The sequence below is a fragment of the Herpailurus yagouaroundi genome, unplaced genomic scaffold (assembly GCF_014898765.1).
Source record: "Herpailurus yagouaroundi ecotype Mexico unplaced genomic scaffold, PumYag 100, whole genome shotgun sequence".
Lineage (NCBI taxonomy): Eukaryota > Metazoa > Chordata > Mammalia > Carnivora > Felidae > Herpailurus > Herpailurus yagouaroundi.
The window spans coordinates 20,823,772-20,849,832 of record NW_024412391.1 but is presented as its reverse complement, the minus strand read 5'-3'; the positions used below and the strand labels follow the sequence as shown (position 1 = coordinate 20,849,832).

The window sequence follows — 26,061 nt, the reverse complement described above, 5'->3', positions numbered from 1 at the left end:
TATTTTCTATTTCCCAAGTACTCAAGGAAACTAAGTAAGATATCACCTTATATTTGCTACACTGCTATTTGCATATGAATTCTATGGCATTTTGTCATATAATCTGACAGCATCTATTAAAATAAAAGATGTGCTTATCCTTTGATCTGTCAACTCCTCTTTTAGGAGTTTATTTTAGAGAAAGAAAAGCAGGAATTTATAATTGTTCAAGGATAGCTATTAAAGCATTATTTGTAAGAGCAAAAAACTGGAAACCTGAAGGTCTATCAAATGGAAAATAGCTACATTTATAATGTTAGACTCACATTACAAAACATTATGCAACTATTAAAATGAGTTTAAGATTTGGGGTGCCTGGGTGGCTCAGTTGGTTGAGCGGCCGACTTTGGCTCAAGTCGCGATCCCGCGGTCCATGAGTGCGAGCCCCGTGTCGGGCTCTGTGCTGACAGCTCGGAGCCTGGAGCCTGTTTCAGACTCTGTGTCTCCCTCTCTCTGACCCTCCCCCGTTCATGCTCTGTCTCTCAAAAATAAGTAAATGTTAAAAAAAACTTTTTTTTAAATAAAATAAAATAAAATAAAATGAGTTTAAGATGGATTAGCCCAGGAAGAGATCTATGATACACTGACATAGCAACTATGTAGTATGTCTCATTTTTTAAAATATTTTAAACAGAGGGGAAAGTCATATCTGTTAATGTACAGGCATATATATTTCTATAAACATGAAAGTGCTGAAGAAACCACACTAACTGTTAACATTACCTCAGTAGTGGGCATAAAGGCATGAGGAAGCTGTGTCACTTGGTATCATGACATGTATTATTAACTTTATAGTTTAAAAATAATTTAAAAATCTCTGAAAAAGGAGAAAAGAAATTTCAAAAAGTGTAATTACAAATTATGCTGTCTCCAAATGACTGTCAGTTGAAGTAAATTGCCCTCCTAATTGTAGTTTAATCACAGATCTGGTTAGGTGCTAGGAAATGTGGAGAGTTTTAAGGCAGAGAGAATAAAGAAATAAATTTAAAATATGTCCAAAAAATCAGGGGCACGTGGGTGGCTCAGTCAGTTGAATGTCAATTCTTGATTTCAGGTCAGGTCATGATCCCAGAGTTGTGGGATCGAGCCCTGCACCAACCTCTGTGCTGAGCATGGAGCCTGATGAAAATTCTCATTCTCATTCTCATTCTCATTCTCATTCTCATTCTCTCTCTCTCTCTCTCTCTCTCCCCCTACCCTCCCCTGCTTGCACTCTCTCTCTCTCTCAACTTAAAAAAAAAGGTACGGGGCGCCTGGGTGGCGCAGTCGGTTAAGCGTCCGACTTCAGCCAGGTCACGATCTCGCGCTCCGTGAGTTCGAGCCCCGCGTCAGGCTCTGGGCTGATGGCTCGGAGCCTGGAGCCTGTTTCCGATTCTGTGTCTCCCTCTCTCTCTGCCCCTCCCCCGTTCATGCTCTGTCTCTCTCTGTCCCAAAAATAAATAAAAAACGTTGAAAAAAAAAATTAAAAAAGGTACAAAAAAAATAAAATAATCTGCAGTTGAATCTGACTTTGCCTTTAGTTAATAGCTAAGTAACCCTGGGTGACTTACACGACCCCTGTCACTCAAAGCCTGTTTCCTTTCTGTAAAAGGGACAAAACAATTTCAACCTCAAAGGAATACTGTTAGGATTAATGCATGTAGGCACTTAGTAAGTTCCTACAGCAAGCAATACATGTTAATTTTAATGCTTATTATTACTAGTATAGAAAAAAAATACTCATAAAATAGATTGTAAATATGTGTGTGTGTGTGTGTGTATACACACACATATATATCATGTAATTATATTTATATATAACTTACGTGTGTATATATGTGTGTGTGTGTGTGTGTGTGTGTATATATGTATATATAAATGGCATAGATTCTAGGTCCCAGAATGTACCCTTGTACATTAAGACAGTAAGGCAAAATAGTAAAGGACAAAAATCTTGCAGATTTTTAAAATTTAGATTTGAACAGTATACAATAATATAATATATAATACAGAACTATGTGTGTGTTTAAGATCTTGTATCTAGGTACTTGATTAACTTGATAAAGACTGGGATCTATATGCATCTCTGAAATATGTATGATCAAAAAATAATTGAGCTCTTTGAAATAAAGCAGCAAAAACAATCACTGTTCATATTAGAAACTGACATGCAAAATGGTTGCCTAGGAAATACAAAATTTTAATGAATATATATACATACACATATAAATATATACATATAAATACTACATATATCACAAATCAAGTAATCCTTACCATCCCAATTTGAAAATGCAATTACACAATAAGGGAAGAATAATGTTTACTTTGCATAGGACACAGATAAAGATTTAGCCTATTCCTTTACAATGAATATGGATTTAACAAAAAAGAGAAAGAGGCAGAGATGGGAAGATATTCAAAAAAAGAGAATATTGATTGATAAAGCCATTTTACTTAGCACAGACTAAACTGTTCACATTAAAAACTGTCCTTACTTGAAAGAGACCGAAAGCTGTCCTCATGTTCTGACTGACATATACCATCAAAACACTGACCGGCTGTCAAATCTGCAGATTCTAAAACCCTATAATGGAAAGAATATAATTTCAAATCAAGTTGTATAAAACAAAGTCAATATGATCAGTTCCATTCTATCCTTAGAATATAAGAAATCACTGAAATTGTATAAAAATTACATATGTGTGTAGTATAGCTTCTTCAGGAGAAAGTCTACAGCTTTCTTCAGAGCATCTGGGAGTTCTGAGATCCCCCAATTTAAAAAACCTGATGCTACAAAGATGAATGAAACAGTAGGATGATGAAATACAGCAAACAAAAGTAAACCAGGGATTTATTGGATGGCATTCTGTCAGAACAATCTTACTCCAGATTCAAAAAGTAAAATACTATGCTCTATATATGGAAATATGAGAAATAAAGAAGTACAACTGATAGAAGATTATTAAAGTAGCTAATTTAAGGGGCGCCTGGGTGGCGCAGTCGGTTAAGCGTCCGACTTCAGCCAGGTCACGATCTCACGGTCCGTGAGTTCGAGCCCCACGTCGGGCTCTGGGCTGATGGCTCAGAGCCTGGAGCCTGTTTCCGATTCTGTGTCTCCCTCTCTCTCTGCCCCTCCCCCGTTCGTGCTCTGTCTCTCTCTGTCCCAAAAATAAATAAACGTTGAAAAAAAAAAATTAAAAAAAAAAAAAAGTAGCTAATTTAATTGGCTTTAAAAGTCACACTATTTCAATATATTAAAACATAAAAATATGATTTCATTTGAACTTACTGAACAGGTCATTTTCTAGAGCTCTTTGAAGACATGCAGAAGATTTATTTTTTATTCCTCTAGAATCCTGGTCATAAAGTTTCTGTACACAATGAGCACCAGAAACACTTCACAAAGAAGGGAACTGAATATGTAGCAGGACCTAAGGCATTATTCACTTTCTGGGCACATTTCGAAGTTTTTAAAATACACTCTAAAAACATTTCTGTTACCTATTTGATCGGTCCTAGGCACTTTAGAAAGATAATTATTTTTTCATGGCAGGATTAAGTACGTTGGGAATTCTAGATAGGTATCAAGCTTTCCAAACTTGAGCTCAGCTCCAGTTTCAACTGTTTGCTGGTGTTACGTGGGGAATGTGACCCATGGTGGAAGAAGAGAATAAGCACACAGAGTAGACATAAGTGCACAAGAACTGCTGGAAACCTGACATTACACCCCTAGCTCTGCTACTGTTTAGCTATTCGAACCTGCAATCACTTGAGTTTGGTTTCATTTGGTTCACCTATTTAGACAAATGGATAATGGCACAGTAGCCTATGAGGATTGATTACAAAGAACTTATCAAATCCACCCACCCCAGCACAGAACAATAGTATCTTGGAAATCAGCTTAATTAATACCTTATTTACAACTTCTAATAGGTGTATCATTTGCTTACTTTTTCAGTTGATCCACATCAGAGTTACTTTCTGGCAAGACTCTGATTCCCCGGCCATAACTGGTACCCCCATGGAGATGAAACTCTAGAGCTAACAATGTTGCTTGGTTCTCCAAATTCACTGATTGAAGTTTGGTATGGAGGCTATAAATTCTAAGAAAGCTTCCAACCTAAAAATAGATTATTTAGGATTTAAAAAATGAGAAAAATCAAACAATTTCCGATACATAAAATACTTAACAACAAATGTGGGGCACAGACCAACAGTCAAAAGTGCTGACCTATCAGGATACTGGTATGCGATACTGATGTGTACTGAATATCAGTCTCAAGGACACTGTATCAAAACCAAAATGTGTTTTTATGTGTGCACGCACATGTGTATATGCATATACGTGTTCGTGTATATTTAGGCACGTATATATGTATATACATACATATACGTAGACCCATGTATTTATGTAGATGTGTATATGTAGTATATAAGTATATGTACATATGCATATTACGTATCTATCTATCCATATGTTTTTTCCAATGAAAGACATTTCAAAGATACTGAAGTGTGAAATAAAACTGAATTTTAGCAGTGATAAAATACACTAGTTAAGAAACCTATAACCTAAATCAAACCCAAGCCCTCTATTTGATTTGGAAGCCTGTTTAAGGTTTCTTAACTTGCTTTAGCTACTTGAAGGTAAGATTTCATTAAATACGGTTGCTAAAATACTCTCATTATGAGAATACTAGAAAATATTTTTTAATGCACTGTAATAGCAAAAATATCCCCCTATTCCACAAGTTCTATGGAAATAGCAAAAATATCCCCCTATTCCATAAGTTTTATGGAAAGAAAACTTTTGTAATAAGAACTCTGTCACCATAATGTGAAATACATTGTGAGTTCAAATACAAAACTAAACCAATTATAATTTTTAACTAAATGTTCTACAATTTTAGATGTTTTATTTAGTCTTAAAAATGTCTTTATAGAGTATTTGTTTAAGGGAGAAGACTTAAAATGACAGATGCAGAATGTTTATAAAAGAAATTGACACCTACTCAAAGGAAGAAGCTACATAACCTTTTTCCAACCCAGTCATGTTTTTATGAGAAGGAGATAGGACATTTAGGTCTTTTTTTCTCTGACTTCTTCCACTGACATACATCTACAACATGGCAGAGGAGCAGAGTAAAAAGAGTCAGAGAAAGAAAACTCCAAAGGAAAAGAAGACAAAACTAGTTTTCCTCATGGTCTCTAAAGTGAAATACTAGAAGAAGAAAAAAAAAAAACCAAAACAGTCCATTTCTATTTACTTTTATCTCACTTTTTCTGGATGTTTATTATTCTGTGATTCCTTTTCAAAGTAGGTAATACACTAGTACACATATAAAAAAAGCACTTAGGGAAGGCCTAAAACATGCAGGGACCTGGCTGGCCCAGTCAGTAGAGCACGTAACTCTTAATCTTGGAGTCCTGAGTTCTAACCCCATGTTGGAGGAAGAGGTCACGTAAGGAAAAAACAAAACAAACAAACAAACAAAAAAACATATTAAAAACCACCTCCCTCTAAATAAAATGCTCCATGTAAGTTAAAAAAAAAATGCTTTTAAAGGCCTAAACATGGAGAAAGATATATTCATAAATAACAAGCTTTAACACTATAAAGATAGTAATTTCCCCCCCCCAAATTAATTTTTAAAATCAGTATAATTTCAATCAAAATCTCCAGTGTCTTACATGAAATTTGAAAAACTGATCTGAAAATGCATACAGACGTGAACAGCAAGTCAGGTTTGAAGACTAAACTGCGGGAGTGGGGGGTGGGGGCGGGGAAGGTTTGCTTGATCTGTAGAATCATTTAAAAATAAAGCTGTAATAATTAAGACTCTCTGGTATTAACGCAGACACTTGTATGAACATGGATATATCTTAAAAATATAAAAGAAAAAAGTAAATTACAGAATAATATATATATCTTATGCATTTTTCAGAGAAAAGTACATTATTAAAATAAAAGCATAATAAACCTGGGTGTATATACCTACATGTTAGGATAAATAGAAAGATACTAAGGAGCAAAACATGAGAATGAGCAGAGGTACAAAGAAGACTCAACATGTAGAGATTTATGTCCTAAAAATTAAAAGCACCTGAAATTAGTGTGGCAAAACATTTAAAAATATTAACTTTGAATGGTAGGCACATGGGTATTTATTACACTATCTTTTCCACTACTATATTTCATAACAAAACAATATTTAAAGACCATGAAAGAATTTATTTATATAAATAGGCTATCAAGATGACAAATTGTTATTTGCACAAATTCCTTCTGGAGGCAGCATTGTATTTTTTTTAAGCTGGCTAAATATACCATGAAATGTGCCAGATGCTCTACTATAATAGACACACATTGCTTAGTCTTGTCAGTAATGTGATAAGATTCTAAAATTACAAGTGAGGGAGTCATAACCAAAAATTATAAAAATATACTTTCACAAATTGTGATAAATATCCCTTTCAGTGAATATCAAAAAGGAAGTAAAGCAGGGGTGCCTGGGTGGCTCAGTCAGTTAAGCCTACAACTCCTGATTTCAGCTCAGGTCATGATCTCATTCATGGTTGGTCGTGAGATCAAACCCTGTGTTGGGCTCCATGCTGAGCAAGGGGTCTGCTGAAGACTTTCTCCTATCCCTCTGTCCCTCCCCGCTAGCAAAATAAAAAAGCAAAGCAAATGTAGCTATTAAGAAATCACTATCCCTTTAGAAATAATTTAAATCTTCCCTATAAACTATTGAGAAGTTCCCTTTAATAGTTTTAATTACCTGTATATGTCTGAAAATAACCAAACTATATAGCTCTTGGGTCACTGAAGGCCAAAACATAATTATGATTATATATTTTTTATAATTATGTTTAAATTGTGTCAGGATAAGACTGGGGATTAGAAATACACTGCTTTAATTTCTAGACAAAAAGTTTGCGATGTGTGTGTGCTTGTGCACATGTGTGTGTGCCCACATATAGGTGGGTTTGTGAATGTGTGAATGTGTAACACTCAAAAAGCAAAATTTAGGAAGAATGTTAAGGGCGATTTCAACTGTAAAATGTACTGCATATAAAAGCCAATTATATTATACTTAGATTGCCTTCACTGTCTTCTCTTTATTAAAAACATATTTTTTTCCTGTTCCTATGCAACAAAAATACATGTGTTCCATGTATTTCAGTATAAAAATGCAATTTCAAACAGTTGTCTTCAAGCATTGATAAGAATTCATTTGTATTAATGTCATCTGACTGGGAATTTCTTAAGTTAATATGAAATGGTATACAGGTTTCCTTAGTATAAATAAAATGTGATGTCAATATACATTAACTAAAAGCTTACAGTTGACTTACTTATACAGAGAAAATCCCTTCCATTTTTCTATTACAGTGTAGATAAATAATGTAATATTATATCTTTAGAAAAAGATTAAGTGCCCTATATTTTCTTAGCAATGTGCGCTCAGAGCACCCTCTAGTGGGTAAGATAAGGTAAACAAAAAGGGACCTGAAAAAAATTCACAGCTCTCATTGATTTATTAACTCACCAGCAGATACTATTTACTTCCTCTTTACTGTAAGAAAAGCACTGTGCTAGGTGTTATTCAAGTCTTGGACAGGTGAGAAGGAATAGGAAAACTTATAAATGCAGCATAAGGAAAGAGAGGGAATTAAATTGTGAAAGCGGAACCTAAAAAAAAGTAAATCTTTTTCATTCAAAAAAGAACTCTATCTGTCTTTTAAAAAGACTTTGAGGGGCGCCTGGGTGGCTCAGTCGGTTGGGCGTCTGACTTCGGCTCAGGTCATGATCTCAAGATTCGTGGGTTCGAGCCCCACATCGGGCTCTGTGCTGACTGCTCAGAGCCTGGAGCCTGTTTCAGATTCTGTGTCTCCCTGTCTCTCTCTGACCCTCTCCTGTTCATGCTCTGTCTCTGTCTGTCTCAAAAATCAATAAACGCTAAAACAAATAATAATAATAAAATAAATAAAAAAAATAAAAAAAAATAAGACTTTGAATTGACTCTATCATTATGTGTATTTTTGAAATAATCAGTGTACACAAAATCAGGGAGAAGCATCAAAAATATATTTTCAACAGTCAATTTTCTCTGATCTGTTAGGTATGAAAAGGTGTACACACACACACACACACACACACACACACACACACACACACATATAAAGGACAAGCCACACAGTTATCACCCCTCCTGGACCCACACTTTAGCCCCATATATCGATAAATGGGGGGGGGGGCTTATTTGTAACGCAGTGTTAGAGGAACTATTTCCTTCTCCAAGAACATTTATTTACAAAGGGAGACTGGGCATAAAATTCAGATCAAAAACAGCTGCAATTCACTTTTACTGTTTTCTTCCTATAAGTAGGCCATATAACTTTCTATAAGCAGACTGTATAACTCCCTAAAGGTAGGATCGAAGCTATTTGCAATAAAGAAAATCATTTCTTTATACTGCTTAAAAGGACTGGCTCTGGAAACCAAACACTATAGATACACATACAAGTAGCCGTGAAATCTTGGGCTTAACAGCTGACTCCTCAGTTTCCTCATATGTAAAACGGGAATGGTGGCAATACTGACTACACAGGATAGTGCTAAATACATGTGAAGTGTTTAACAAATGTTGCTATTATCACTGTTGTTATAATGATGCCATATGTTGCTAGAAAAGATACTTCCAAATAAAAGACACAATATAATGAAGAAAAATATTTCCTAAAATATTAATAATCAAGTGCCACATCTCAACAGTGAGCTTTTACCTAAAAAAAACCAGTAACTCAAAAGCAGTGAGCAAATTCTAATAAACTATACAGTATAAACACACACAATTTATGACATATATTAGAGGTGGATCAACAATTTCTTAAACTAATGAGTAGAAAGTTGTAGGCTAAATTTTCAAAACCCAATTTATAAAGCTTAAATGTTTAAGTTTACAAATATTTTATACAACCATATACCAGAACATTTTTCCTTACTACTTTTATGGTAAAGTTGTATACAGTCTTAAAATATCCAGGAAATGTTCTTTAATTTTTAAAAGTTATTCAAGCCATTATAATTTAATGAAATCTTCCAATATTTTCCTTTTTCTAATAATTTATTTTAAAGACATTTTACAAATAAAAATTAAAGAAAAATAAATTTGGAGTTAATTTCTAGACCTCAAATATCATCTATAAATGTGATTTACCCCCACATTTATAAAAACACAAAAGAGAAAACATTTGCTACTCAACATCACCTTCAGAAATTTTGCCACTTGAACATGATTATCATAGACTAAAATGTCTATTGTTAGATTCTGTAGCTGATGGATGTGACTTAAATCTCCTTCAAGTGCAAGGTCTTGTATCAAGACTCTCCAAGATGGGAATGGGGTCCTGGTGCCATCCCATACCTGCCATAACAGGGTAAAGCAAACTTTAATGATCTTTCTGCGCAACAGTGGAGACTTTAAAAAGAACATTATTTTCCGGTAATATAACTTACAAGTATTAAATGTATTCCCCCAAATATCTGCTAAACTTTAAAAATGGTGTATATTCTGGTTGTAAAAGGACTACATAGATATAGGTCATGTAGAAACTATAAAGAAAAAAATTCACACTACCTGGAAAAAAAGTGCTAACACATTGTTGAATTTCTTTATCTTTTTTTCTTCTGTGTATTTATAATATGTGTCTTTTTCTGCTTTTAACTGGCATTATATTCTGCTTTGCATTTCTTAGTTTACTGTTGGGCAATTTATCAGCTAATATAAATATTTTTCTAAAATATGATCGTCAATTGCTTCTTTCATTTTATGCTGAATTGCTTCTTTCATTTTATGCTGTGGATATACAAAAATTTATTAAACTGATCCCTGTACTGGTGATTTGCTATTTTAAATAATTTAAAATATACCTTTATGACTACATCTGCTCGTTTTCTTAAGTATAAATCCCTGACTTTCAGGAATGTATTCTAACCTTTGCTTATTTTTTCACTTTGTTTTCATTTGGAAGAGGCTTTTAAAAGTACAGATAGGAACGTTCTGTTCAAGTTAGAGGTTATGAACACAAATGAATGAAAATCGCGGGTGCTGGAAAAGGAAAGGACATCTTGGATTGCTACGTATGCTACATTAAGATGAGGATGGGAACACGGGCACAGGAGGAGTATGTGCTACCCTATCCTTAGGGTGTGAGCTAGGCTGTGTTGTGCTAGGCTTTGAAGAGATGGCTGTGCTTTGTTATAAAAGGGTATGACAAAAGACATCTGGCACGAGAGAAGAATGCCCTTGCATGTGAGAAATTTGGCTGGACAAGAGAAACAGGCTCTCTGAACAGAATACACTCATTTCAGCTGTCTGCCAGCATGAGCAGTACTGAAGTACTGAATAACGTTGGTGACTATTCCAAGTTTCAAACAAACAATCACTGAGTTTGGGTCACTCACCGTTCCCTAAATTATTCAAAGAACCAGGATACACACTCTGGGAGCAGGTACAGTGTATGTCACGAACTTTTTTCTCCACCTGGAATGTGTTCTTTCATACTGTTTTTGTGACTTTAAAATAGCTTTACAGATGAATCTCCCAGCCTTTTGGGGGAGGGGCTGAGAGAGTAGAGTGTAGCTACATTGTTTTTATGCTTCAGTTCTAATCACCTAGAAGTCTTTTTTTTTTTTTAATGTTTTCCGGAACTTTTGTAATTTTGTATCAAAATCTGTTAGGAATTTGTATCTTGTGTACAGATCTGATTCTTTTCTAAATAGATAACAATCACCATTTAGCAATCTGTCTTCATCAATTTGAAATGTTATGTTATCATGTATGTCTTGTATGTGCAGTGTAAGAGGTTCCTAATCTTTTGATTAACTAGTCTCACAATAATATCAATTACTATAATTTCATAATATGCTTTAATATCAGATATCTGAGTTTTTTTAATCAAGCTTGTTTTATTCTTGACCATTTAATGTTTCTAATAAATTTTAGAATTACAGTCAATTTAGAAAATTTGGTTTTAATTAAAATAGCATTTTATTCTTTAAGAAAGAATAAAAAAATATTTGAATATGCTCAATGAAGTTTTGTAGTTTTCTTCACAGAATATCAGGGATTTCTTCCATGAATTGGCTTGTTTCACAGCTGTTGTGACTTTGAAAGAACTTTTGTTCACGTATATGTTCTATTTATTACTGATAGGTACCAAAGCTACATTTTACTGATATTTAAACCAGTTATCTCACTGAATAATTTTATTAATCCAAATAGCCTTTCAGTTCATTGTTTGGGTTTTACATCTTGTGACTAATAATCTTCTCTTTTTCTTTCTTTTAAAAGAGTTATAGCTCTGGGGCGCCTGGGTGGCTCAGTCGGTTGAGCGTCCGACTTCGGCTCAGGTCATGATCTCACGGTCCGTGAGTTCGAGCCCCGCGTCGGGCTCTGTGCTGACAGCTCAGAACCTGGAGCCTGTTTCAGATTCTGTGTCTCCCTCTCTCTCTGCCCCTCCCCCGCTCATGCTCTGTGTCTCTCTCTCTCTCTCTCTCTCTCTCTGTCAAAAATAAACATAAAAAAATTTTTAAAGAGTTATAGCTCTCATTTTTTTTCATAGTGAATTTCTTAAGATTTCCTGAAAAACATTAGGTAACAGAAAATAGTGGGTATTTTTGTCTTGTTCCTGGCATTTACTGACTCCAAAATTTGAACACTAAATATTTTGTTTGATTACAAGAGAAGTTTTTTATCAAGTTAAGGAGGCATACTTCTAATTCTAAACATTTGACATAATTTGTTATACATTTTCACAAATGTATTGAACATTCACCAAGAGGAATGTAATTTTCCTTAAGTTATCCTAAAATTAATTCCTTAAATTTCTGATTTCTAAAATAAACCATGGATTGCAGTGTATTACTGTTTGAATACATTATTGGTGTAACATGTCTACTGGTATGATTAAAATGAACTAGTATCATAGTTACTAATAAAGGAATCAATATTGGTATCATATCCATGTTCAGGCTGGATATGAGACCAGATGCCCAAACACTGGAAATAATTATGTTGTTGCATTCCATGCTTTCCACAACTCACTTGGAATAATGTCTGGCTCCTTTTGTGCTTAAAACATAATTTAAAAAGTTATTTCTGCTGTGTGATAGGAAAATCAATCTCAGAAAAACAAATCACTCAAAATTCAATTTTCCAGAGGTAATGAGTAAAATATTGCTATATATTCTTCCTAATATATTTTTACTATGCATATAATACATTTTAGTATATAAAACTGCATTAATCTCTAAACAGAATATTATAAATATCTATCTTAGTAGCTATACATCTACAATGTCATTTTATTGTAACAGAGTATTCCATAATACGGAAACACTTCACACAATTAATTCTCTATTGGTAGTATGAGTTTTCTAATTTTTGTTACTGCAATATAAGAATACTCTTAAATTCATTTTTCCACATTTACGAAGTAAATTTAGAAAATTTACAAAAATAAATTTACAAAAATAAAATTGTTGAGTCAAAGAATATACACAGACTTCTGAGATTTAAAGTGTCTTCAAGAAAGTCGTACATTCACTTCCGAATGCTGTGTTTTAAAATAACATCTACATAAAAGCTGTTTTCACTTATCTGAAAAGGCTATCTATAAAAATGGAATGCAGGCATATGTTTTGTTGCTTTAGAATGAACGTACATTCTGTCATGTCAGCTAAAAGGTGGCAGATTTCATCTCAGAATTTAAGAATTTTCTACACAGCAGTGAGAAGATGGAGTATATTCTGCACAGCATATTATATGCCATTGGAAGTATTCAGTGCCTGTCAAATGTTCAACTGTTAAGGATGTCACTTTGGGCATCCAAAGTGTGATCAGTATGACTGGCTGACCTATGATTTCTTCTAACTTTGGATGATTTTACTTTGCTTTAACTTCAGGTGTCATACTTGACTTACCTACCTTTTTTACAGCATGTAATTACTTTTCTCAAAGTATTTCACATGTATATATGTATGCTATTTTCAACTTTAAAAACTTCATATTTCATTCAATAACTTTTATCTTCACCAACTCCTCAATAAGGGCAAGGTATAAATGATAATAATGCTAAATCCAATACTTGTCCAAGTGCCACGGTACAGTTTCTTGTCCTGTTGTTTCAGAGTCAGAAGCTAAAGAAATAACCATAGGCGCGGAGCTGAAGCAGTGTTTGTTTAAATGCATTCTGACTAGGGTGGGTAGGTGAGGTTAATATTGGACAACTGTCTTTTTCAGAAGCTATTCATGAGTAAATTGGGGCAGGTTTAAAGAAAGATTAGATAGGTCTTACTTTACTTTTTTAAATCCTTCTGATTTAAAAACAAAACATAACAAGAACAAAAATAAACACTTCAAAACCATCTGTGATCTACCCATGAGGCACGCAGTGAAATGACATGGGAAGAGAAGCCAACATCAATGAGCCAAGAAAATAAATGAGAAGCAAGGCTACCTTGACAGGGAAGCAGAAATATGCATACGTAAAATTGTAACTGAAATATAACAGTAGAAAACAACTCCATATTTTATTAATATTAAAATAAGAAATATATAAATAAACCATCAACTATATTTAAACTATTGACAATACTATTTTTCTGTGGGCATACTTATTCCTTCAGAATACTGAGCTATAAGCTCTTTATAGATATGTAGGTGGTGCTAACTTATAATTTCAAGTATTTAAAATACCTACCTTTAGAAGAAATGATGCTCCATCCACTTCAGCTTTGCCCAAGAGCTGACAAGTCAGGTCAAAATACTGCAGGGGCTGAACATCACACAATTTTACTAATGTTGAAGAAGGTGAAATATGAGTAGATGCCCAAACACGTAAAGCTTCTACCATTCTGTGGTCCTCCGCGGTGAAGTTAAAATACTTGCTTGAAGTACGAGGTATGATAGGAGCTCCCAAAGTTCCCTCAAATGTCAAAGAGGCAAAGCCAGAGCTGGTGATACCTTGAGTCTCCTTTTTATATACTTGGATCTAAGAAAGTCGGGCAAAGTAGAAAACAGAATAGCTTACTGATGCAGAACCCGAAAAGTAAGATACTTGAGGGATTATAAAATCTTGCCAGCACAGTTAATAAAGAATATAAGCAATTAATATATTTCATTTAGTTAGCATATGAAATTATAAAATCAACCAGGCTATATCAAGATCCACTGTGTAACATTTATTTCTATTTTTTAAAGGTCTAGGTGGTCAACTCCTTGAACCTATCAAGCTTGCACTTTCACAACTGTTACTTTTCTTATTAAGGTATAATTTACAAAAGGAAAAAGGATAGTGACAATTACTTATGAATGTTACGAGGAAAACTAGAACACTTAAAATACAGGACTTCAAAGTGAACAAAACGCAAGAGGCTAAGGTTTCATCAGTCTGACTGAGAGGCAAGACAGTGACAAAGACTTTGGCTTTCACGTTCTGAAGCTCTGCTATTACATGCATATGCATTTATGATGCTTACATCTTCTTCATGAAGCAATCATTTTGTCTTTATGAAATGCCCCCCCCTTTTAATCTGTAATATTCTGTCTGATATTAATATAGTGATTTCATTTTCCTTATGCTTACTGTTTGCTTGGTATATCTTTTCTACAGTTTTGCAACTTGCCTGTGTCTTCTTCATTTTGCCTAGGGAGTGGTGTTTGTTCTTGCTTTTTTATTTGGTCTATTTTTTTTTTCCTTGCAAAAGGAATGTTTAGTCCATTTACATAAAATTACTGATACGGTTATATTTAAGTCTACTGTCTTGTTTTCCTTTTGTATCCCCCCCCCCCTTTTTGCTCTTTAAAAATTTTGTTCTTCTACTGTTCTTTTCCCATCTTATTTTGACCTTATTAGTGTTCTGTTTACTTCCTCTGAGTTATGAATGAATCTTTACCGCAAAGTCTATTTGGAATCAGTATTGTTCTACTTCATAATGACTAGTTTCCAGGTCACATTTCCACTTGCCCATATCCTGTTTTACACTTTCTACTGAAAGTATTATTGAAAGTATTATCTGAAGATAATAACTTTTCAGTGGTATAATTACTTTTAAAAAACTATCCTTTGTGCTATCATTCATATTTTTCTACTATTTTATAAACTCCATCTTCCAATATTATTATTATTTTTTAAATAGCCATTTATCTTTTCGTGAAATTTTGGGAAGAAATACAAAACATTATCTTTCACCATTTTCTTTTTTTAGTTTTGGTCATTTCCTAACCATCAAAAGTTTCTGGCTGGTAGCATGCTTTTCTGTCCTGAATAACCATCCTTTAGCGTTTACTTGTACTGAAGATACACTGGCTGGGGATTCTCACATTTTTGAAAAATATTTTCTTTGGATACAAAATTCCAGGGGAACACATTTTCTATCACCACTTTTATCATTGCTTTGTTCTTCGGGCGCCATCATTTCAGATAAGAAATCAAAGATGGCTGGTATTGTTTCTTATGTGGAATGTGTTATTTCTCTGCCAGCTCATTTCAAGATTTTTTAAATCTTTTTCAATGATTTCACAGTGACTTGTTTAGATGTGCTTTTTCTCTGAGGTGCCAGCATGGAGTGCACCAAGTCTCTAACATCTGTAAGTCAATGTTTTCCATCAAATTTGGAAAAATTCTCGTCCTTTCTATTTATTTCTATAAATATATTTTTTCCCATTCACACTGTTTTCTTGTGCATCTCAAATGACAGGTTTCACCATTTGATATTGTTCCACAATCTTTAAGTAAACATGATATATCTAATCTGTTTAGCTTATCTAGTAAATTTTCATTAATAAAAATATTAATATATATACTCACTAAAAGATATTAGACTGTTTACGGCAGCATAATATCCTCAAACTGAAAACTACTTAAACGTTTCACAAAATATATACATTCTGATGCATTCACACAACGGAATACCACTTACCGATGAAAGTGAACAAAGTAAAATTATATGCAGTAACATGGTTGAATCACACAGGTATAAGCCAAACATTGAAAACAAAACAAAACCTAAAGTCTATTCTCTTTATATAAAGAGCAAACAGAGATGAAACTAATGTATGTTGTTTGAAGTTATGAGAGTATTTATTCCTGGATGGGGTATGAAGGAAGTTTCCGAGTGCTAGTTACAGACTATACTTATATTGTGAACTGAGAGATGTACAGTCTACTTCAGTTAAACAACAGCAAGAATAATAACTAAAAACATTAGGAGGGAAGAGTGCACTCTCGGAATACAAATACTATAGGAAACAACAGTATGTGAGAAATGGTAACACTACGATGATAGTATTTCTACTTCTCTTTTAACATTACAAAAATATTCTCTACTACTCTTCTATTCTCAGGAAAAGGGCCTTAAGAGATCAAGATAGCTAATTCTTACTGAAACTAAGAATAGAACACACCCAGAATATTGTGCTCACTTCATAAGCATCTCACTGACCATGAGGGACACAGAATAACTGAAGCATGAGAAGAAAAAAGACAATCAAGATAATGAAAGAGTTGCATGGAAATCTTCATGTAACAAGAGGAAAAGATGAAAGGACAAAACTACTTAAAACCTACGGACTGAAAATATTACAGTACTGAATTTTTTAAAAAATCAGATAGTATTTAATAGCTGTACTTTCACAATAAAGGTGGGGTTTTCTTACCTTTACTTGTTTAACTGCTTAGCATAATTTTGTAAGAACTGAAATATGTTCATGTTTTAATACATTTTTCATAAAGATCAACTTACTTTGATTTTATACTCACATCTCAATGCTTTCACTGTACTTGAATTAACACAATCTCCCAATCTTTGTGTAAGTTTTTAATAAAAAAGTAAAACAAAACAAAACCCCAGCGGCCTAGGGCTTTTTTTTTTTAAACCCAACTCTACCTGGAAAACCTTTAAACCATCAATCTATCTTTAGAACTGAGAAGAGGAAATGCAACTAGTCTTAATCATGGCAACTAACACATTTCTGTGGAAGGAAGGCACACAGTTTGTCCAAACGAGATTTCTTAATATTCATTATTTGAAGTCTAGTATTATTTACATTTCTTCTTACCTCTTGAAATGGCTGATGCCATGTTCCACCACAGCAACCACAATAATTAGCTAACTAGTACTAATGAAAAATACAGAGCCCTCTTCAAATACATATGAGTTTGGACAGTATGAATTTTACCTTCAGCCTGTGAAAGCGAACAATATCTCCATTTTTATAAATTATTGGTAGGGCTTCGTAACTTCCACTGAAGAGCAGGCAAGTTAACTTTACATTTGTCTGGTCCACAATTGTTACAACTGAGCAATAATCTGGAAAACATAAAAATATTTCTTCAAAGAATTTGACAAAATAAGAATAAGGGTGAATTCAAAACACCAAACAAATTTTTATCCCTCCTTTTAATTAAGCCTTCTGAGAACAGGATCAAAACATAGGGACATTTTCTTGGCTCTCAAAATGCACTGCCAAATTATTTTGCAACAGTATTCCACAAAAATTTTAGAAAATTTAGTAAAACAAAAATAAAAATCCTAATTAATATAAATTCTCTGGAGGGGTATGACTTTTATATTATTTCAAAGTTTAGAAATCATGAAACATTCAAATAACATAACTTATAAAATAATAAAAGTTAGGGTGAAAACAAAAGACTAGAAGGTATTTGAAGTAAATGTGATGGAAAATCAATATTCTCCATGGAAACCCTATGAAAACTGATTATAAAACCCAGAATTTCACAGTGACTATGTAATTCAAGTGAACAAACAACTCCTAGAAAATTATAGTAACAAAAACAAACTCAAAAGAAAAAAATGAGGATTTGCCAGTTCCTTACAGAAGATTACACGTTAGAACAAGAAACTGGCAAAAAAAAAAAAAAACCCAAAGAAACCACTAATAATACTTGGGTTGCTATGAAAATGAAAACTTCAAATACTGGTGGTAGTAAAAACTGTAATAGATGCTACTCTGAGATGTGCATGTTTCAGAAAGTTGCACACTGAGGAAATGTGTTGACTTTAGCCCTTCCCAGTACCCTAGTAATTACAGTACTGGGATAGAAAAGAATAAACCCAGAACGTGAAGGAAGAGAAGAGAGAAGGAGTGACAGAGCAGGGGAGAAGGTAGCAACATGTTACAGGAAGATGGGAAAACAAATGGTTAGGGATAAAATAAACAGGGAGGCTGAAATCCAGAAGACAGTATAAAGTGGCTGGAATAAAGATAGAAGCCACCGGGATTAAGGGTGGGAGTGAAAAGTAGAGCCAAATCAAGGTTAATTAAAAGTTTACATACAGAACTGTTTCAGTAACCACTTGTCCTGACCTCTATAGCGCAGGAAAATGATTTCAGGTAGGGAGGCACTGTATTTAAACCTAGCACTTCCAGGAACACAGGCTGCTTTCCAAGGGCATTTTTCACTGATTAACCAGAGGGTGCTAAGTCTTCCAACCTGGGTGTTATCACCCAGAATAAATCCTTCCATGTTATTCCTTTAGGGGGCCTACAGCCTGATGGGCAGCCCTCTTTTCACCCACCCTAGAATGACACTGTCAATCAACATGCCCGATGCAAGTACTATTCGTCTCTATCAGATTTCCCATTCAAGGAGGAGATCAACTGGAAAAGTAATCTTGAAAAAGAACAATCTAAGACTGCATCACAATCTCAGATTTCAAGATAGACTACAAAGCTGTAGTAATCAAAACTGTATGGAAAAACAAAGTACTTATACACAAAGCAAACAAGATCAATGTTTATAACCTAAAACAAGCCATACCTACATTTTAAAATGTAAAGCCAGGAAACAATTATGGTAAAATAAATATCTGGCAAAAATAAAAAGGAGGGAAGGAAGGAAGGAAGGAAAGAAGGAAGGTAGGAAGGCAGGCAGGAAGGAGGGAAGACAGACTAATGGGCCAAGGGAGGCAGAGGGAGAGAAAGAAGGGGGGGGCAGGGAATAGAAATGGGAGGGGAAAAGGAGGAGAGGAGGAAGACAGAGTTAAGGAAGGAGGGAGAAAAAGAAACCTGATTCTGTGAAGAGGGGGAAATAATTCAGAGAACATTAAAAAAAAGGAAAACTTAAAATCAGGAGTGCTGGCTGGTTGTTAAGTGTCCCACTCTTGATTTTGGCTCAGATTATGGCCTCACAGTTCCTGAGATGCAGCCTGGCCTTGGGCTCTGGGCTCTGGGCCTTCCAGCTCAGAGGCTGCTTGGGACTCTCTCTCCGCCCTCTCTCTCTCTCTCTGCCCCTCCACTGTTCATACTCTCTCTCTCTCTCTCTCTCAAAATAAACATTTTAAAAATAAATAAAACCAAAACCTTGATAAGCATCTTCAAAGAGCAAAAATTATTACGTCTTCATTTCTTGATACACCAGCAGGATCCCCTGGGCCCAAATTTATATTCAGAATTTCCTTTCTTAGTACCTCTACTCATGAGGAGTGTTGTTTCACGTTTGTTTGTTTTTTTTTTTTCTTAGCAGTCTCACAAAAAAAATCAAAGACCAATTTTACTTATTTTTAATAGAATATAAACATTCTTGTCTGCAATTATCATATGGCCCTATTGTACCCTTTTATAAATCTAAGATGTATTAGGAGACCTTAGCTATATTTCTATATGTTGAAATATTTTGCTATTTCATTACTCTAGTAATTAGTTCATTATTCCTACCTATGCTATAAAATACTAAATTGATTTTTTAAATGGAAAAATGAGGGCCCTGCTTAGAAGACAGACACAAGAGTGAAATGAAGCATCCCCAATGCATTGCACTGCTCAAGTATTGTAACACCTTTCAAGGAGACAAAGTTCAGAGACACTATCTGGAGTTTCTTCTTCTTTATATAAATGCTGTTAAGAATTAAGAACTGAGGGGCGCCTGGGTGGCTCAGTCGGTTAAGCGGCCGACTTCGGCTCAGGTCATGATCTCACGGCCCGTGAGTTCGAGCCCCGCGTCGGGCTCTGTGCTGACAGCTCAGAGCCTGGAGCCTGTTTCAGATTCTGTGTCTCCCTCTCTCTGACGCTCCCCAGTTCATGCTCTGTCTCTCTCTGTCTCAAAAATAAATAAATGTTAAAAAAAAAATTAAAAAAGAATTAAGAACTGAACAGTTAAGTGTCCGACCTCTTTTCAGGTCTGATCTCACTGTGAGTTTGAGCCCCACATGGGGCTCTGTGCTGACAGCTCAGAGCCTGGAGCCTATTTCAGACTCAGTGTCTCCCTCTCTCTCTGACCCTCCCCCACTTACTGAGAAATTTTTGCCAATAGTCACCGGGAAGGAAATTGACAGAGCCAGTCCCTTCACCATGATTAGATGAATCAAAAGCTAAACGCAAAGACAGGAGCACTTTAGATCTCACTGCTAACAATGAATGTACTTAGAATAAAACACAAATGCTCTGAAGGTTTTAAATTTCATAAAATTCCATGACAGACAAAACATAGGGCAAAGAAATTACAAGTCCATCAAAATCCGACTCAGGTATGCACCATCAAACTTGACTTTTTTTTTTTTTTCACATTTTTTCTTGACAGCTTCTGCAAAATCACACATTGCAGATTCATATGTAATAGAATGAGCAATCTCACACATCATATTTGCACTGGAGAACTATTTACTACTTATATTCAATGTGATTTTAAGTTGTAGTAATCCTACAACATTCTTCTTGCTTTAAATGCTTCAAAACGAGCCACATGTAAACTGGGGCTACAAAGCAAAAACAAAACTGCACATTTAGCAGGCGTAAGTAATAATAGCTGAATTTAAACGTTAGCTAAGATGAACTGACATAGTACCAGCCTTGCAGCACATACACAATATTGAGGGATAAATGAAAAAACCAAAATATTAATTTAAAAAAGGCTTACTCTAAACCTCAAAATATTGGAACCTGTCTCATTGTTTTACTTTTCCTAAGAAAATGTCAGCTTTCTAAAAAATGACTTGGTGGGCTACAAAGGACTCCACTCTGAGTCCTGAGAAACACTGCATAGGCGCATCGTCTATAGGGTCTAGCTTTTGCAGTGCCTTCCGGCAAATTAGAAAAAAGCCTCCCCCTTTCTCAAAAAGAAATACTACACAACCTGAAGAGCTTTCCAGAGGAATTTTACTGAGCCCATGAGAGAAGCAGTCTTCACTGCACCTACACGTGCATCTGCATTCCAGTCTTTTCACATAAACCCGAAGAGGAACAGATATGCCACTTGCAATGTACACATTCCTTCTCCAGGCCTTTCCTCCCAGGCTCCCTAGAAATCAGGTTCAGAGTGAGGGAGGTCAGGGTGTCAGGTTTAGAGCTGGGGTGGGAATGGAGGCCGAGAGAGAGAAAACCTCAGGGGATGCCCAAAGAGCATGGCAACAGGTGTGTGTCTGCCAGGTGTGTAGGTGTTGCTCAGAGTTCTGAGTCCATAAATGAAATGGGGCCACATGCTGGTACAGATTTATGCAGAAGAGTGCTCCCCAGCTGCATCAGGACTTGACTGGGGGGCCTGAAATCTCCACACCCGCATGTTTTCATGTAAGTGGTTCCATGTGGATGAAAGTGGCATCTCCTCAAACGGACCACACTGTGCATCACATATCTGAGCTATCATATGCTAAGTGCCTGTTCCTTACTCTTCTCTTTTTCAAGTTTGTTTATTTTGAGAGAGAGAGAGAGAGAGAGAGAGAGAGACAGAAAAAGAGAGAGAGACATGGAGAGAATCCCAAGCAGGCTCCGTGTTGCCAGTGCTGAGCCGGATGCGGGGCTCAATCTCAAAGAAGCTCACGAATGGTGAGATCAAAAGTCGGACACTTAACCGACTGAGCCACCCAGGTGTCCCCCTTACTCTTTCTCTTGGCTTATATATTTTCTTTTTAAAGTATCATCTGTGACTTTTAGCAAGTTTAAGCCAAACAAACCCACCATGTGTTCATATTTTATTTTTTCTTACTTTTTGAGAGAGAGCATACACACCCATGCACGTGCAGGGGAGGGGCAATGGGAGAAGGAGAGAAAATCTTAAACAGGCTCCACACCCAACACTGAGCACAATGCGGGGCTCAATCCCAGGACCTTGAGACAATGACCTGAGCTGAAATCCAGAGCTGGACACTTAACCAACCGAGCCACCCAAGCACACCCCTTTAATAAAATGTTATTAACAAAGAAAGAAAACAAAAATTCACATTCAAGAAAACAAAAGACATTAAAAAAAAAATCTGTCCAATAATTTTCTCTCAATTGCAATAAAAACAACAATCTAAATGAAATATTAAATAGCTTTCAAAAGGTTCTTTCAAATAGCACTTGATTTATGACATGACTAGAAACCAAGCTACCCATTTTAACAAATACTAACGAGGCAAACTGCTAAATGTTTTATTTTCCTGCTTCAAAGTGTCTTACCAAATAATCCATCAAAAATGATTGTATAATAAAAGTACTTATTTTCCCCATGCCTCATTTTTGGCTCATTCTCAAATGAAGGAAAAATAACTTGTGAAATTACAACTTACAACTTCATATTTTAATAATAAAGCTACAAAGCCAAAAGATAATTGTTTTCTTGATAGCTAACACCAGCAGGAAAGATAGGAAGAGTAGAAAGAACTTTAATAAATCAGTATTCTTACCTTACCTACATAGTACATTTAGGTGCTAATATAAAAATAAATATAAATTCCTTAAAATGTTTTAAAATAATAAAATATATATTTAAACCTCTGAGAAAGTCTTGACTTTAATGCTTTAGCAAGACTTCATATGTAAACTGTTGACTAAGTATTTACTTTAACTCTATCAGGTAACTCTAACGTAACCTGATATAAATCTGGAGAAGATAACAAATGATAAACTAGGTCCTATATTCTGCAATCTTGAGTAACTCACCTAATTTCATCAATATGATTAAGTGTAAACTGCCTTGAAGTTTTATAATAAGAGGAAGCTGGTAGTTTATCTAATCAAAGAAGCATACATGCATAAATTATACAATCCACAAAAAAAATTCCTCCATGAAAGTAACTTCATCTCCTTTTACCAATTACAGTACTATTTATAAACCAATATTTCAGTAAGTTTCTATTTCTATAAAAGTTTATTACTGAAAACCCAACTAAAAATTATAAAAGGCAAATCGCTAAATCAACACAATATTATATGCTACAATCTTACTTGTTCTACAAGTTTATCTGTTTTACTATACAAAATATAATAGCACTCCCTTAATTATGCTGGTGTGAAGTTACATTAATTTTGCCTCATGTTTTAATCATATTGGTAAAGATAAGGAAAGACAGGAGAGAAAGCATAAACATTATGTTAGAGATACACATGCTTGTATGAGTACACATACAGATTAAATACGAATTAGGTAGGTAGGTATGTAAGCTGATAGTCTGTGAGTTCCTAAGTGTCATTCTGGAATTACATCTGGAGGAGTTTTACATTTTACCCCACATATTGAGAAACCACAGTAGATGGTATACCTAGGTGTAAGGATTTATACTAAGACTAGCAATGGCCTCTATCTTCACAGCATTTGTATTTAAAACAAGAAAGGCACAACAATAATAATTTTTAAAATAACTATCAAAGTGCATTAATATTCAGCAATAAAAATACATGCTACGACTGACTACACATTTTGATACATGCTACAGCATGAATGAACCTCAAAATCATTATGTTAAGTGAAAGAAGCCAGAAGCAAAGACCACATGTTATATGAGGCTATCTATATGAAGTGTCCAGAAAGGTAGTACAGAGAAAGAAAGCATATTAGTATGAATATTGTAGAGGTAAGCAACATACTCCTGCAAGTCTTAAAAAACACTAAAATGATAAATGAAGAAACCAAAAACTAAGATTAACAAGAAGACTGTATTATTATATGAAAACTTAGAATGGAGATAAAGAATCTTACCAACCCAAACATCTCCAAAAAGTTCACGTGGAGATTGTAGCAAATACTCTGCCTAATGATTAAAAATTGGACAGCTGAGGGGCGCCTGGGTGGCGCAGTCGGTTAAGCGTCTGACTTCAGCCAGGTCACGATCTCGCGGTCCGTGAGTTCGAGCCCCGCGTCAGGCTCTGGGCTGATGGCTCAGAGCCTGGAGCCTGTTTCCGATTCTGTGCCTCCCTCTCTCTCTGCCCCTCCCCCGTTCATGCTCTGTCTCTCTCTGTCCCAAAAATAAATAAACGTTGAAAAAAAAAATTTTAAAATTGGACAGCTGAACAGGCCTCCTCTTAATTAAGGAGAACCATCACAGAGTCACATATTGGGAGAAGAAAATTTACCTGGAGTTCTGTTAGGCGTTGCTCCTCAGACCTCTATATACAAGTACACATATTATATGTGACACACATCACATTATTTAATACATGATTTTGAAACAACATGAAAGTTACCAGGAAAAAGTCAGACCATTACACACCACATACAAAACAAAATTCCGGGTAATATATGCAATATATCTGTTTTTAAAAATATTAAAGAATTTTAAGGGGCTGGGTGGCTCAGTCGGTTGAGCGTCCATGAATCTTGATTTTAGCTCAGGTCACTGTTCAGGGAATCAAGCCCCATGTTGGGCTCCATGCTCTCAGCGCAGAGCCTGCTTGGGATTCATTCTCTCTCTCTCTCTCTCTCTCTCTCTCTCCCTCCCTCCCTCCCTCCCTCTCCTGCTTGTGCACATGCTCTCTCTCTCTCTCTCTAAGTAAACTTTAATAAAAAAAAACTAAAGAATTTTAAGAAAATACAGACTAATATTTTTCGAATCTTACAATGAATAAGCCTTTCCAAACAAAATCATGACTCCAAAAGTATGTTAAACATTTGTGTTTTGAAAACTATCAGCACCAGAACTAAAAAGCTGGAAAAAGCATCTAACACTTAGGACAAAAAAGAGATTAATACCACTAATATATGAGAAGCTTCCAGAAATTGCTGACAAAAGACAACCAAACTGAAAACGAAAATATATTTTGATTATGTTAATCAATGAGGGTAAAGTGGAAGAAAAGTAGTATACTGAAAAAGATCTTAAAAATGCAGATAGAAATCAAAGCAATTTGTAACTTGAAAGTAATATCTGTGACTTAAATATTACTAGAATCCACTTGACCTGATAAGTAATGTAGCAAAGCATTCCACTGACGGCCACTTAAAACATTTTATTTGTAATAATTCTGAATACATAATCTTTCAAAAACCTACTGCCAACTGTATTATAGTTTTATCATAAAAATAAAGTTGCTCATTACATACATAAAACAATCAGTTTTACCACATACAGAAAGTTAAATACAAAAAAATACTTTTTAAATTTTGATCTAGAATATAAACAAAGTGTATAAAACAGAAGTATTATAAGTCTTTAATAATGATCCCTGAAAAAGACTGCTACAAGAACATAAAATTATGCATCAACATACTGCAGATGTTCCATCTCTTAAAATTATTATTTAACTTCTTCAGCAGTTAGATTTTGAAACTGAAAGTTCACATTTTCATTATAAAAGTCTGACAACTTTTATTGCTATTCCAACACCTGCAATGCTGGCCTCTTCTTCCTCATCCATCAAAATCCAATTTATCCTCAAAAGTTCAGCTTAAATGCCGTATCTCTTAGTAGCCTTTCCCCTGTTGGCATTAATCTCTCCATTCTTGCTCCCAAAGCATTTTGTTTGTTTCTTTAGTTACAGCATACAACTGTGCCTTAGCGAATTGATTCAATTCAGGTCTTCCTCATCTCCCTCAGGAAAAACTCTCTGAGACTCTATCATTTTACCACTATGGACAACAACCAAGTCCAGTACAAGGCTACACAGGGCTGGCAAAGAAATTTTTTAGTTGAATGAATAAAAGAATGTAACTTAAGTTTTAAGAAAGAATGAAGAAACAGTACTGATTTTTATGATCAATTAAAGCAATTCAAATCATAAACTAATGAAACATAAGGATAATTCTCTAAATAAGCAGGCT

The 26,061-nt window shown here is 34.9% G+C and overlaps 1 protein-coding gene across 3 annotated transcripts in view; it reads right to left on the bottom strand.

Moving 5' to 3' along the window:
* POT1 (protection of telomeres 1) overlaps window positions 1–26,061 on the bottom strand; it is a 79,830-nt gene that overhangs the window by 20,332 nt on the left and 33,437 nt on the right. For all 3 annotated transcript variants that reach the window (XM_040472075.1, XM_040472074.1, XM_040472076.1), the window contains exons 8-12: window positions 17,268–17,398; window positions 13,789–14,079; window positions 9,294–9,449; window positions 3,972–4,141; window positions 2,517–2,605 (exon numbers count right to left, since the gene is read on the bottom strand). In XM_040472075.1, the coding sequence (XP_040328009.1) occupies window positions 2,517–2,605; window positions 3,972–4,141; window positions 9,294–9,449; window positions 13,789–14,079; window positions 17,268–17,398 (837 nt within the window). The remainder of the gene's footprint in view (window positions 1–2,516; window positions 2,606–3,971; window positions 4,142–9,293; window positions 9,450–13,788; window positions 14,080–17,267; window positions 17,399–26,061) is intronic.